Raw genomic sequence first — 16,517 nt, forward strand, 5'->3', positions numbered from 1 at the left:
CACCTAACAAAATACATGAAATATCCTACTCAGTGGTACAAAAATTTTTAAAACTGAGTAAAGGAAAATGTAAAAATTCAGTCAAGGAAAAAAATAATTCTGAAGTATATATGGAACTACAATTGACTAAGTTCATTTTGATTGGCCGATTACCGGTGTGATACCTTGAAGAGACTCTAAAGATGCCAGATCCCTTTCAAATTTGCACCTGAGAATTCCCAATCAACTGTCACCAAATCCCTAAAACCCTGTCCCCAAGCTCCCAATATTTCTTAAGCTATTGAGGATTTATCTCCCTTACTCAGACTGAAGAAAATAGCACAGATGAAACACATTTGGAGCCTCACACCATGCATGACCTGAAGCCAATTTTTATCCTTAAAACAACAAGATACAAAATCATCTTGGTACCAAATCAGAGCATATACATTTTTCTTTACATCAAAATAAAAATATTCCATTAGAGTCACTTCATTATGCAATCATTGCATAACAAAGAAGAAATTTACCCCTATTGTTCACACATTTCATAACTATATTGTGAATTATCAGGTCAAAAATGAAATCTGTATCTGGTAAATTTATATATCAGGTAAAGCCTGTTTACTTGTCTACACACTGCCATACTCACTTTTATCTAAAAGCAGCATGGTAACACAGGACAGCCCAAATGATATCAGCATGTAATGGAGCTCAGATCTGCTCTGACAAACATAAATCTTGCTTTGATGATAAGAAATGTAAAAGAAACAACTGGGATGCAACTTCATTCTGTGATTTATGTAACATTCTGTCTGTAGAGCAAAAGTAGCCATGAAATTTCAATTGGACACACTTAATTATACCCCTCATCAGGCTATCCCTATAGAATTTGAAGAGAATTACTGATCAATGATGATTGACACATGTTAGATAATTTACAGCAAGAGCAATAAGCATATACATGATGTAATTCAATAAAGCAATGCATTTCTGATGCATATTTACAAGAGAAATCACATAAGTGCATGCCATATCACAATACTAAAACAAGAATCATACCAACCCCCATAGTTGTGGATATGGGTGGGGCATCTATATTGTACCCATACATGTTACATGATATGATTTCATTCAAATTTTGATTTTCATTACATAGAATAGGACAGGTGTGCTGAGGTTACCATATAAAAAATAGTAATATCTCCTTCTAAACATTTTAACAATGACTAATGTTTCAATATCTTAGGTCATTCAAACATAAATATCAGTATTTGTATTTTGTAAATAAGGAAATCCCCTTAAAATGTGGGAAGAAACTGATTTTTGGGCTATAATGCATAAAATCACTTTCTGGTAAGCTGAAATTCATCAGTTTTTAAGGATGAAAACCATGAAAAGCTCCTAGATTCAATCATGATGATATTATATATACTTGACTCATAATGACCTTCTCAACTAAATGCATGAAACCTCTTTTCTACACAAAATATGCATCTGTGTGATCTTGTAAATGGTGTTAAAGCATGTTTTTGCCTTAAACTATTACAAATGGATAATTCAGTGTAAAATAAACATAAACATAGCACATATTTGCCCAAATCCCTTAATTCCTTGAATCATGACTATGTAGGAAATGAAATTAAATCTCACATAAGGTGAGCAGAAATCAAAGAAATTAAAGTTTTTGTCAAAATAATCCTTCGATAGACTGTTCATGTTCTTCTTCGCAATGTTTCGCACTTGTCGCTTAATTCTGAGACTTGCACGTAAACTCAAAATTGGTCATTCGATGAAAAACTAGTCGCTGCGTGCTCTTACGACAAAGTCTGAGGGCATCATATATGACTGCGACAACTGATCTGCACACTTTTACAGCATCTAGAACACAGAAACCAATATTCTAAGCTCCAGTGACTTCATATCACCCATTTTTAAAGGTTTTTATTATTATATATTAAAAATTACATGTTTTCCACACCAAAAATCATCCTTTTTCATATTTTTTTCATTACAAAATTTTAAAAGCATTTTTCTATCTTCAGACTACAGAAACTAATTTATGTTAACAAGATTTGACATAAAATACTGAAAACTGGCACCTGCATGCATTTTTTCAATTTGACACACAGCCCTTCAAGAGACTCTAAAGATGCCAGATCCCTTTCAAATTTGCACCTGAGAATTCCCAATCAACTGTCACCAAATCCCTAAAACCCTGTCCCCAAGCTCCCAATATTTCTTAAGCTATTGAGGATTTATCTCCCTTACTCAGACTGAAGAAAATAGCACAGATGAAACACATTTGGAGCCTCACACCATGCATGACCTGAAGCCAATTTTTATCCTTAAAACAACAAGATACAAAATCATCTTGGTACCAAATCAGAGCATATACATTTTTCTTTACATCAAAATAAAAATATTCCATTAGAGTCACTTCATTATGCAATCATTGCATAACAAAGAAGAAATTTACCCCTATTGTTCACACATTTCATAACTATATTGTGAATTATCAGGTCAAAAATGAAATCTGTATCTGGTAAATTTATATATCAGGTAAAGCCTGTTTACTTGTCTACACACTGCCATACTCACTTTTATCTAAAAGCAGCATGGTAACACAGGACAGCCCAAATGATATCAGCATGTAATGGAGCTCAGATCTGCTCTGACAAACATAAATCTTGCTTTGATGATAAGAAATGTAAAAGAAACAACTGGGATGCAACTTCATTCTGTGATTTATGTAACATTCTGTCTGTAGAGCAAAAGTAGCCATGAAATTTCAATTGGACACACTTAATTATACCCCTCATCAGGCTATCCCTATAGAATTTGAAGAGAATTACTGATCAATGATGATTGACACATGTTAGATAATTTACAGCAAGAGCAATAAGCATATACATGATGTAATTCAATAAAGCAATGCATTTCTGATGCATATTTACAAGAGAAATCACATAAGTGCATGCCATATCACAATACTAAAACAAGAATCATACCAACCCCCATAGTTGTGGATATGGGTGGGGCATCTATATTGTACCCATACATGTTACATGATATGATTTCATTCAAATTTTGATTTTCATTACATAGAATAGGACAGGTGTGCTGAGGTTACCATATAAAAAATAGTAATATCTCCTTCTAAACATTTTAACAATGACTAATGTTTCAATATCTTAGGTCATTCAAACATAAATATCAGTATTTGTATTTTGTAAATAAGGAAATCCCCTTAAAATGTGGGAAGAAACTGATTTTTGGGCTATAATGCATAAAATCACTTTCTGGTAAGCTGAAATTCATCAGTTTTTAAGGATGAAAACCATGAAAAGCTCCTAGATTCAATCATGATGATATTATATATACTTGACTCATAATGACCTTCTCAACTAAATGCATGAAACCTCTTTTCTACACAAAATATGCATCTGTGTGATCTTGTAAATGGTGTTAAAGCATGTTTTTGCCTTAAACTATTACAAATGGATAATTCAGTGTAAAATAAACATAAACATAGCACATATTTGCCCAAATCCCTTAATTCCTTGAATCATGACTATGTAGGAAATGAAATTAAATCTCACATAAGGTGAGCAGAAATCAAAGAAATTAAAGTTTTTGTCAAAATAATCCTTCGATAGACTGTTCATGTTCTTCTTCGCAATGTTTCGCACTTGTCGCTTAATTCTGAGACTTGCACGTAAACTCAAAATTGGTCATTCGATGAAAAACTAGTCGCTGCGTGCTCTTACGACAAAGTCTGAGGGCATCATATATGACTGCGACAACTGATCTGCACACTTTTACAGCATCTAGAACACAGAAACCAATATTCTAAGCTCCAGTGACTTCATATCACCCATTTTTAAAGGTTTTTATTATTATATATTAAAAATTACATGTTTTCCACACCAAAAATCATCCTTTTTCATATTTTTTTCATTACAAAATTTTAAAAGCATTTTTCTATCTTCAGACTACAGAAACTAATTTATGTTAACAAGATTTGACATAAAATACTGAAAACTGGCACCTGCATGCATTTTTTCAATTTGACACACAGCCCTTGAAGAGACTCTAAAGATGCCAGATCCCTTTCAAATTTGCACCTGAGAATTCCCAATCAACTGTCACCAAATCCCTAAAACCCTGTCCCCAAGCTCCCAATATTTCTTAAGCTATTGAGGATTTATCTCCCTTACTCAGACTGAAGAAAATAGCACAGATGAAACACATTTGGAGCCTCACACCATGCATGACCTGAAGCCAATTTTTATCCTTAAAACAACAAGATACAAAATCATCTTGGTACCAAATCAGAGCATATACATTTTTCTTTACATCAAAATAAAAATATTCCATTAGAGTCACTTCATTATGCAATCATTGCATAACAAAGAAGAAATTTACCCCTATTGTTCACACATTTCATAACTATATTGTGAATTATCAGGTCAAAAATGAAATCTGTATCTGGTAAATTTATATATCAGGTAAAGCCTGTTTACTTGTCTACACACTGCCATACTCACTTTTATCTAAAAGCAGCATGGTAACACAGGACAGCCCAAATGATATCAGCATGTAATGGAGCTCAGATCTGCTCTGACAAACATAAATCTTGCTTTGATGATAAGAAATGTAAAAGAAACAACTGGGATGCAACTTCATTCTGTGATTTATGTAACATTCTGTCTGTAGAGCAAAAGTAGCCATGAAATTTCAATTGGACACACTTAATTATACCCCTCATCAGGCTATCCCTATAGAATTTGAAGAGAATTACTGATCAATGATGATTGACACATGTTAGATAATTTACAGCAAGAGCAATAAGCATATACATGATGTAATTCAATAAAGCAATGCATTTCTGATGCATATTTACAAGAGAAATCACATAAGTGCATGCCATATCACAATACTAAAACAAGAATCATACCAACCCCCATAGTTGTGGATATGGGTGGGGCATCTATATTGTACCCATACATGTTACATGATATGATTTCATTCAAATTTTGATTTTCATTACATAGAATAGGACAGGTGTGCTGAGGTTACCATATAAAAAATAGTAATATCTCCTTCTAAACATTTTAACAATGACTAATGTTTCAATATCTTAGGTCATTCAAACATAAATATCAGTATTTGTATTTTGTAAATAAGGAAATCCCCTTAAAATGTGGGAAGAAACTGATTTTTGGGCTATAATGCATAAAATCACTTTCTGGTAAGCTGAAATTCATCAGTTTTTAAGGATGAAAACCATGAAAAGCTCCTAGATTCAATCATGATGATATTATATATACTTGACTCATAATGACCTTCTCAACTAAATGCATGAAACCTCTTTTCTACACAAAATATGCATCTGTGTGATCTTGTAAATGGTGTTAAAGCATGTTTTTGCCTTAAACTATTACAAATGGATAATTCAGTGTAAAATAAACATAAACATAGCACATATTTGCCCAAATCCCTTAATTCCTTGAATCATGACTATGTAGGAAATGAAATTAAATCTCACATAAGGTGAGCAGAAATCAAAGAAATTAAAGTTTTTGTCAAAATAATCCTTCGATAGACTGTTCATGTTCTTCTTCGCAATGTTTCGCACTTGTCGCTTAATTCTGAGACTTGCACGTAAACTCAAAATTGGTCATTCGATGAAAAACTAGTCGCTGCGTGCTCTTACGACAAAGTCTGAGGGCATCATATATGACTGCGACAACTGATCTGCACACTTTTACAGCATCTAGAACACAGAAACCAATATTCTAAGCTCCAGTGACTTCATATCACCCATTTTTAAAGGTTTTTATTATTATATATTAAAAATTACATGTTTTCCACACCAAAAATCATCCTTTTTCATATTTTTTTCATTACAAAATTTTAAAAGCATTTTTCTATCTTCAGACTACAGAAACTAATTTATGTTAACAAGATTTGACATAAAATACTGAAAACTGGCACCTGCATGCATTTTTTCAATTTGACACACAGCCCTTCAAGGTATCACACCGGTAATTGTTTTCACTATATAACACTATAGAGGGGAAAAAATTCTTAAAAATCAGTTTGTATTTTTCATGACAAAATATTCGGAGGAAATGTTATTTGTTACCTATCTCATCAGCTAACACCATAAAAAGGGCAAGCGATACTGCATTTTCTCAAAATATCTAGCTCCAAACAGGTCTACCCTCAAAACCACGTGTTTTCCATTTGTATGTAAACAGACTGCACACTCCCCAGGAAGCTGCTGCATGTGCCATGAAAGAAGTAGTCCCTGTGAAAAAAAATCATCACCTAACAAAATACATGAAATATCCTACTCAGTGGTACAAAAATTTTTAAAACTGAGTAAAGGAAAATGTAAAAATTCAGTCAAGGAAAAAAATAATTCTGAAGTATATATGGAACTACAATTGACTAAGTTCATTTTGATTGGCCGATTACCGGTGTGATACCTTGAAGAGACTCTAAAGATGCCAGATCCCTTTCAAATTTGCACCTGAGAATTCCCAATCAACTGTCACCAAATCCCTAAAACCCTGTCCCCAAGCTCCCAATATTTCTTAAGCTATTGAGGATTTATCTCCCTTACTCAGACTGAAGAAAATAGCACAGATGAAACACATTTGGAGCCTCACACCATGCATGACCTGAAGCCAATTTTTATCCTTAAAACAACAAGATACAAAATCATCTTGGTACCAAATCAGAGCATATACATTTTTCTTTACATCAAAATAAAAATATTCCATTAGAGTCACTTCATTATGCAATCATTGCATAACAAAGAAGAAATTTACCCCTATTGTTCACACATTTCATAACTATATTGTGAATTATCAGGTCAAAAATGAAATCTGTATCTGGTAAATTTATATATCAGGTAAAGCCTGTTTACTTGTCTACACACTGCCATACTCACTTTTATCTAAAAGCAGCATGGTAACACAGGACAGCCCAAATGATATCAGCATGTAATGGAGCTCAGATCTGCTCTGACAAACATAAATCTTGCTTTGATGATAAGAAATGTAAAAGAAACAACTGGGATGCAACTTCATTCTGTGATTTATGTAACATTCTGTCTGTAGAGCAAAAGTAGCCATGAAATTTCAATTGGACACACTTAATTATACCCCTCATCAGGCTATCCCTATAGAATTTGAAGAGAATTACTGATCAATGATGATTGACACATGTTAGATAATTTACAGCAAGAGCAATAAGCATATACATGATGTAATTCAATAAAGCAATGCATTTCTGATGCATATTTACAAGAGAAATCACATAAGTGCATGCCATATCACAATACTAAAACAAGAATCATACCAACCCCCATAGTTGTGGATATGGGTGGGGCATCTATATTGTACCCATACATGTTACATGATATGATTTCATTCAAATTTTGATTTTCATTACATAGAATAGGACAGGTGTGCTGAGGTTACCATATAAAAAATAGTAATATCTCCTTCTAAACATTTTAACAATGACTAATGTTTCAATATCTTAGGTCATTCAAACATAAATATCAGTATTTGTATTTTGTAAATAAGGAAATCCCCTTAAAATGTGGGAAGAAACTGATTTTTGGGCTATAATGCATAAAATCACTTTCTGGTAAGCTGAAATTCATCAGTTTTTAAGGATGAAAACCATGAAAAGCTCCTAGATTCAATCATGATGATATTATATATACTTGACTCATAATGACCTTCTCAACTAAATGCATGAAACCTCTTTTCTACACAAAATATGCATCTGTGTGATCTTGTAAATGGTGTTAAAGCATGTTTTTGCCTTAAACTATTACAAATGGATAATTCAGTGTAAAATAAACATAAACATAGCACATATTTGCCCAAATCCCTTAATTCCTTGAATCATGACTATGTAGGAAATGAAATTAAATCTCACATAAGGTGAGCAGAAATCAAAGAAATTAAAGTTTTTGTCAAAATAATCCTTCGATAGACTGTTCATGTTCTTCTTCGCAATGTTTCGCACTTGTCGCTTAATTCTGAGACTTGCACGTAAACTCAAAATTGGTCATTCGATGAAAAACTAGTCGCTGCGTGCTCTTACGACAAAGTCTGAGGGCATCATATATGACTGCGACAACTGATCTGCACACTTTTACAGCATCTAGAACACAGAAACCAATATTCTAAGCTCCAGTGACTTCATATCACCCATTTTTAAAGGTTTTTATTATTATATATTAAAAATTACATGTTTTCCACACCAAAAATCATCCTTTTTCATATTTTTTTCATTACAAAATTTTAAAAGCATTTTTCTATCTTCAGACTACAGAAACTAATTTATGTTAACAAGATTTGACATAAAATACTGAAAACTGGCACCTGCATGCATTTTTTCAATTTGACACACAGCCCTTCAAGGTATCACACCGGTAATTGTTTTCACTATATAACACTATAGAGGGGAAAAAATTCTTAAAAATCAGTTTGTATTTTTCATGACAAAATATTCGGAGGAAATGTTATTTGTTACCTATCTCATCAGCTAACACCATAAAAAGGGCAAGCGATACTGCATTTTCTCAAAATATCTAGCTCCAAACAGGTCTACCCTCAAAACCACGTGTTTTCCATTTGTATGTAAACAGACTGCACACTCCCCAGGAAGCTGCTGCATGTGCCATGAAAGAAGTAGTCCCTGTGAAAAAAAATCATCACCTAACAAAATACATGAAATATCCTACTCAGTGGTACAAAAATTTTTAAAACTGAGTAAAGGAAAATGTAAAAATTCAGTCAAGGAAAAAAATAATTCTGAAGTATATATGGAACTACAATTGACTAAGTTCATTTTGATTGGCCGATTACCGGTGTGATACCTTGAAGAGACTCTAAAGATGCCAGATCCCTTTCAAATTTGCACCTGAGAATTCCCAATCAACTGTCACCAAATCCCTAAAACCCTGTCCCCAAGCTCCCAATATTTCTTAAGCTATTGAGGATTTATCTCCCTTACTCAGACTGAAGAAAATAGCACAGATGAAACACATTTGGAGCCTCACACCATGCATGACCTGAAGCCAATTTTTATCCTTAAAACAACAAGATACAAAATCATCTTGGTACCAAATCAGAGCATATACATTTTTCTTTACATCAAAATAAAAATATTCCATTAGAGTCACTTCATTATGCAATCATTGCATAACAAAGAAGAAATTTACCCCTATTGTTCACACATTTCATAACTATATTGTGAATTATCAGGTCAAAAATGAAATCTGTATCTGGTAAATTTATATATCAGGTAAAGCCTGTTTACTTGTCTACACACTGCCATACTCACTTTTATCTAAAAGCAGCATGGTAACACAGGACAGCCCAAATGATATCAGCATGTAATGGAGCTCAGATCTGCTCTGACAAACATAAATCTTGCTTTGATGATAAGAAATGTAAAAGAAACAACTGGGATGCAACTTCATTCTGTGATTTATGTAACATTCTGTCTGTAGAGCAAAAGTAGCCATGAAATTTCAATTGGACACACTTAATTATACCCCTCATCAGGCTATCCCTATAGAATTTGAAGAGAATTACTGATCAATGATGATTGACACATGTTAGATAATTTACAGCAAGAGCAATAAGCATATACATGATGTAATTCAATAAAGCAATGCATTTCTGATGCATATTTACAAGAGAAATCACATAAGTGCATGCCATATCACAATACTAAAACAAGAATCATACCAACCCCCATAGTTGTGGATATGGGTGGGGCATCTATATTGTACCCATACATGTTACATGATATGATTTCATTCAAATTTTGATTTTCATTACATAGAATAGGACAGGTGTGCTGAGGTTACCATATAAAAAATAGTAATATCTCCTTCTAAACATTTTAACAATGACTAATGTTTCAATATCTTAGGTCATTCAAACATAAATATCAGTATTTGTATTTTGTAAATAAGGAAATCCCCTTAAAATGTGGGAAGAAACTGATTTTTGGGCTATAATGCATAAAATCACTTTCTGGTAAGCTGAAATTCATCAGTTTTTAAGGATGAAAACCATGAAAAGCTCCTAGATTCAATCATGATGATATTATATATACTTGACTCATAATGACCTTCTCAACTAAATGCATGAAACCTCTTTTCTACACAAAATATGCATCTGTGTGATCTTGTAAATGGTGTTAAAGCATGTTTTTGCCTTAAACTATTACAAATGGATAATTCAGTGTAAAATAAACATAAACATAGCACATATTTGCCCAAATCCCTTAATTCCTTGAATCATGACTATGTAGGAAATGAAATTAAATCTCACATAAGGTGAGCAGAAATCAAAGAAATTAAAGTTTTTGTCAAAATAATCCTTCGATAGACTGTTCATGTTCTTCTTCGCAATGTTTCGCACTTGTCGCTTAATTCTGAGACTTGCACGTAAACTCAAAATTGGTCATTCGATGAAAAACTAGTCGCTGCGTGCTCTTACGACAAAGTCTGAGGGCATCATATATGACTGCGACAACTGATCTGCACACTTTTACAGCATCTAGAACACAGAAACCAATATTCTAAGCTCCAGTGACTTCATATCACCCATTTTTAAAGGTTTTTATTATTATATATTAAAAATTACATGTTTTCCACACCAAAAATCATCCTTTTTCATATTTTTTTCATTACAAAATTTTAAAAGCATTTTTCTATCTTCAGACTACAGAAACTAATTTATGTTAACAAGATTTGACATAAAATACTGAAAACTGGCACCTGCATGCATTTTTTCAATTTGACACACAGCCCTTCAAGGTATCACACCGGTAATTGTTTTCACTATATAACACTATAGAGGGGAAAAAATTCTTAAAAATCAGTTTGTATTTTTCATGACAAAATATTCGGAGGAAATGTTATTTGTTACCTATCTCATCAGCTAACACCATAAAAAGGGCAAGCGATACTGCATTTTCTCAAAATATCTAGCTCCAAACAGGTCTACCCTCAAAACCACGTGTTTTCCATTTGTATGTAAACAGACTGCACACTCCCCAGGAAGCTGCTGCATGTGCCATGAAAGAAGTAGTCCCTGTGAAAAAAAATCATCACCTAACAAAATACATGAAATATCCTACTCAGTGGTACAAAAATTTTTAAAACTGAGTAAAGGAAAATGTAAAAATTCAGTCAAGGAAAAAAATAATTCTGAAGTATATATGGAACTACAATTGACTAAGTTCATTTTGATTGGCCGATTACCGGTGTGATACCTTGAAGAAGTAAATTAAAGGTATTTGTGCTGAATGGGAACTGAGGAAATTCTAGATACAGATTTCTGAGGACACATCTCCTGGGTATAGTGAACTGTATAAAAGGACTGATAGCATTGTCTAGCCGCCTAACTAAAAGTCATTTTTTGAAAGTTGTCTAATTAAAGTAAATTTTTCTATTATAATGTAAACATTTATGTATATTTCCATTTAATATATATGATTTGGTCAAACAAAGAGAGATAACTTTGTGTTTTGGGTTAAAATAGCTCATTCCATAATAGAAAATACCGGAAAACGGAAATGTTTTTTAAAACACCCCCCCCCCCCTGTGAAACAAAAATTCCTTTTTGAGGGGTTTTAATTATTGTTATTTAGCATATTTTTTACTAAATGGTTTGTTGTTTCACGGGGGGGGGGGGGGGGGGGGGGACATTTGTCTACAGACCGCAATACATTCCAAAAAAAAGAATTTTGCTTTGTAAATTTTTGAAAACTAATTAACAGATTTGAATTAATATGAAATTTTACTTTAATATATATCGTAAATATGTTATTATTAAGTTTTTATGCACATATTGGCCGCTAAATAATATTTTCCTCACTCATAGAGACCGATTTCAATGAAAATTTTTTAGACCCCGTGTTAGCAAAACTTTTGTTTAAAAATGAATAATTTGATTACAAATTTTATTTTGATATAATTTGATTAGGATTAGATTATACTCTTTAGTAGAGAACTTAGTTTTTTGAATATCTGACAGGAATTCCGAAATACATGTATTTGGATGTAAAATGTAGGCGGGAAACGGGCGTTAGCGTTCGCAGTTCTTTCGTGCCACCTATACGTTAGAAGTAAGAGTCGTATCTATGTCTTGTATATTTCATGAATTCGTCAGAAGAAATCTATATGAAGCGCATTCCCTTATTTTACCTTAGGATAGTGTGCATGTATAAGTGACATGTCTATCATCTTTAGCCATTTAGATGTGTTAGACGATCATTCGTTCCTGTTATACATGTAGCATGGCTAAGAATACCGGGTACAGCCGACAGCAATGTTGTCAAGGTTTAACTTCTGGGTTTATAACCTCCAGTGATAGCTGCTTCAATACAATGAGTTTTTCGGTTTCCAAAAGCAACCACTTCAATTGCTGTTTAATTGCTGAAATATGTAGATGGGATCTGAAACATGAACCTTTTGGAATTTTGTTATTGAAACTTTTTCTGTGCTGCGAATCACTTACAGATGGTTTGAATTTGAACCAGTTGTATTCATAAGAGAAAATAAAAAGTATTATTTCAATTGTTATGCATCTTCCAAAAACTGGCTTATTTTTCTATAGCCCACCTCTTACACCTATCATCAGCAAAGTTGATTTTATTTTTCATTCAATTTGTGATTCAAGCATGTTGAAGTTTGCACAAGGGTGTGGTTCAGTTGAGGAATACAAAAGTGAAGAAATAATACAAATATCGCATTACTACAATCCTTTAAAAAGTTCAGAGCTGCATTTAAGAGGACTGAAAGAAATAATGCTGTTAATGCTAATTAAGCTAGCTTATCGTTCAATAAAAGACCATATCGGCTATGTAGAGCTAGGTCATGAACGCAGCCCTGGTCAAGGTACTTTATCACAGCTAACTTAGGTTTGTATTGCACGAAGTACGTTAAAGCTGTGTAAGAATAGACGAATGCTGATTACTGTCATTTAGGTTATCAAGTAAGGTTGCAAAAGAACTGCTTCTTCAACCATGTGTTATTTAGAATAACTTCAGCTTTGGATCATTTCGCATACGTGGGCAATGTGGCCCGCCATACAAATAAACATGCCTAATCTTGGTCGAAAGATTCGTTCACGGCTAAAAGCGAGTTCCTCAAACGATCATGGATAGGAATTCAACGTACATTTATTATTGTTATGAAAGGAACACGAACTATTATTGTATTGAGCGTTATAAGTGAAGAACGATAACTCGTATACTTGTTTGCTAATTCTAAGACATATTTTTTCATACTAGTCGCAGTCGCATGTTTTTGTTTTTTCGTTGTAAGACCTCTTTTTGTCCATATATTTATATTGAAATTGTACCATTACTGTTAAATGAAGTTGTTATTTTATCAACACTCAAATGTGAGAGTAAAACTCTTCGCTTGAAATGATAATGCTCCACTACTCGTAAAAAGAAGGGGAGGATGAGTTGATCACAAAGTTATTAATTTAGATTGTGTATAACAACAGGGCCGGTTACTAATATGATAAATATGAAAGACAATACTTGATAAGCATATTTCAGAGGTTTTATTTTACAATACGTTGTGCACAACCATCATCTACAAGAGAAAAAAAAACATTAAAATTAAATAACCGCTCAAAGTATACCCAGGTATATGAGACTTACGTAAAAATTTAAGATTCCTTTGTGTCCATAACTCAATGTCAATAATGCATCAAAAGATATACAACTTTATTATTTTGTGAAGGATAATGAAAAATTAATGCTAATTTCGTAAAGCTCATCTGGTTCTCGTCAATGGTATATTTATTTTCTAAAAAGTATTGTCTTCATGAAAAATGTCAATTCATTCAAGCAGACAATTTATAATGTATGTTTCTCATGAGTATTTGAATCCTTACCGGATTTTCTATACGACCTGAGCCTCAGTAGTAGCCTTTTCCACCAAAACCTCCTCCGATTCCGCCAAGACCGCCTCCGATTCCGCCAAGACCGCCTCCGATTCCTCCAAGACCGCCTCCGATTCCACCAAGACCGCCTCCGATTCCACCAAGACCGCCTAATCCACCGAGACCGCCTCCGATTCCACCAATACCACCGATTCCGCCAATACCGCCGATACCACCTAGACCGCCTAGTCCACCGCCTCCTATTCCTCCTAGTCCGCCTAATCCGCCGTACCCGTATCCACCTCTATATCCTGAAGGCAAATAGTAACAGAGCATATTTTATTTGCATGGTCTAGTATACGGAGAATTAGAAGAGGTAACAATTTTTGTTTGTTAATTTATTGCATGGTCATTTGGTCATCTTTTTCAGCAGAACTGTTAACGAGAGAGAGAGAGAGAGAGAGAGAGAGAGAGAGACACACAGACAGACAGACAGACAGAGACAGACACAGAGGGATTTTAAATATCTTTTACGGCATCAATGACTCAATTTCAGTTCATTATTCTTGTCATTACGTGTAATTGTTGATTAATATTCTCGCATTTTACACACTGTACTTCGAAACTTTACTTTGAGACCTAATAATGTGCGTCTTACCATATCCGCCTCCATAGTAACCGGCTGCGTTCACAGCTGTAGAAATAGAAAGGAGTATTGTTAATAAAATTCATATTTTAGATTCAAAATGCACAGTAAAGAGGGCTGGATGGTCTTGGGCATTTATAAACCATATTGAACTCCTTGAGAAGAAGAGTTCCGCATAAAGATAAAGAACAAATCTTTCAATTATAAAGCCGAAATATTTGCAATTTTTTTATTACTTGATTATAGTTTGATAATGGCTAAAAAATTCATATTTAAACTATTAAAATAGATTTGGCAATTTGTTGACTATCCAGTCTCCTTAAATAATACTTCGGTAAGACGACAAGCTGGTGTTCTGAAAACTCTTACTATTAATTAGAGCATTCAAATTAGATAAACTGGCATTGTCTAACTGATAAATTATATTACTAGTTATAACTCATATTATTAGCAATATGAGCTGTATTTTTTAGAATTTTATTTTGCTGCAAAAACTTGCTAGTATGCTAAGTCTGTATGTAACTTAAACTTTTATGATAAATAAGATTTGAAAAAATCATTAATTTTTGTCAGAAGACTTCTCTTCTAAGGAATATATAGCAGTTCAATTTTTGTACAGGACGACAATAATTCAATTTTGCATCAATTAAGGCTTCTTAACAGCTTTTTCCACAAAAATATGGCTTACAGAAATTAAAAACCATGATATTTTTTGTAAGTTTAGTAGAAAATAACATTTTAGTAAAAAAAATTCAGCATGAAAATTGCAGCTCATATTGCTTTAATACAAAGTGCAACTTTTTATCTGCCGAAAACAAATCTTTTCCCCCGATCCTCTTCCCAAAATAAGCAAATTAATCAAAATAGAAATTCGGTAAGCATTTACTTTGTACGAAAGGAAGGCAAATTACTCTTTAATGAACTTAAATTAAATTGATATTAGTGAATCTAAACTGTGCCGTTAATTTCTTAACGTAAAACTTTATGTGTTACTTTATCAGACAAGATTGCTTATCGTATTAACACTAACTGAACAGAGTGTAAATAAAAGATTGCTCACCGTAGAGGGACAGAGCCAGGACAAGGAGAGTTCGGATCATGTTTGCTGCTGGTTATCTGGGCTGATTACCGATGTACCGGACTCCGGACCGACTCCGTATTTATAGCCCCTCTAAAACAACTCATGCGCAGTTCATTGTTTTGTAAATAAATCATCAAAAGATGTTCGATGTTGTTTTTATGATGGGAATATCATTTTTTTAATTGAATAATGAACATATTAAGTTTGAACCTCTCCCATGTCCTTGTATGAACCCTGCTCACCTTGTCAATAGCTCTGTGTTTACATGTTGGACATCATAAAAAGTGCGCATTAAACAATTCCAGTGATTTCTTTGTTAGAAAAATTCACGTGTCTTTTCCGTTTTAGGTGTTTTAATTGTTTTTTTAAGCACTTTCCTCAAAAGTTCACCAATAGCTAACCTTTGTCTCAAGTTAATTGCTCTTTACCTTTTATTTTCGATAATGATCTTTCATAATTGTTGTTTATGTAACGAAAATTAACAACCTTGCTAACAAACATTTAAAATAATCTTTTTTTAATTTTTTAGATAAATTATCTAATTCGCAGACCTGTTTTATATTGTTTCCTTATATTTCATCGTTAGCCAGTAATAATTCATTTTAAAACATTCTTTGGTCAGATTTTAATCGATCGTTTTTACCCTTTTTTCTATTTCACAGTTAATAAAATTACAACAGATCTAAACTTTGCAAATTTTTAAAAAATATTTAAAAATTATTTCCACAAAAAAGAGTGAATTCGAAAAGGCAGAATGTATTTTTTGGTGATTTCACAATAAATATACATTAATTAAAAAGATTCCAATCAGCGTGCATTGATAGGGTGGCTAGTGTGTTCCACTCGGTCTCAAGTCGCC

The 16,517-nt window shown here is 33.1% G+C and overlaps 1 protein-coding gene and 1 long non-coding RNA gene across 17 annotated transcripts in view; both read right to left on the reverse strand.

Moving 5' to 3' along the window:
- Window positions 1–11,312, reverse strand: part of LOC136270546 (uncharacterized) — a 32,959-nt gene extending 21,647 nt beyond the window's left edge. For 11 of the 16 annotated variants that reach the window (XR_010708325.1, XR_010708321.1, XR_010708328.1 and 8 more), the window contains exons 1-6: window positions 10,959–11,312; window positions 9,358–10,586; window positions 8,545–8,709; window positions 6,944–8,172; window positions 6,131–6,295; window positions 632–5,758 (exon numbers count right to left, since the gene is read on the reverse strand). This is a non-coding gene — a long non-coding RNA (uncharacterized lncRNA). The remainder of the gene's footprint in view (window positions 1–631; window positions 5,759–6,130; window positions 6,296–6,943; window positions 8,173–8,544; window positions 8,710–9,357; window positions 10,587–10,958) is intronic. The other 5 variants (XR_010708320.1, XR_010708317.1, XR_010708322.1 and 2 more) reach the window with 5 other exon arrangements.
- Window positions 11,313–13,588: 2,276 nt separating this feature from the next.
- On the reverse strand, window positions 13,589–15,760 carry LOC105341175 (uncharacterized). Its single transcript, XM_011447539.4, has 4 exons — window positions 15,638–15,760; window positions 14,590–14,625; window positions 13,944–14,242; window positions 13,589–13,639 (listed from the first exon to the last, which is right to left on the reverse strand). The coding sequence occupies exons 1-3, from the start codon at window positions 15,675–15,677 to the stop codon at window positions 13,968–13,970; spliced, it is 351 nt and encodes a 116-aa protein (XP_011445841.3). The 5' UTR covers window positions 15,678–15,760; the 3' UTR covers window positions 13,589–13,639; window positions 13,944–13,967.
- Between the last annotated feature and the right edge of the window lie 757 nt (window positions 15,761–16,517).

The sequence above is a fragment of the Magallana gigas genome, chromosome 8 (genome assembly GCF_963853765.1).
Source record: "Magallana gigas chromosome 8, xbMagGiga1.1, whole genome shotgun sequence".
Taxonomy (NCBI): Eukaryota; Metazoa; Mollusca; class Bivalvia; order Ostreida; family Ostreidae; genus Magallana; species Magallana gigas.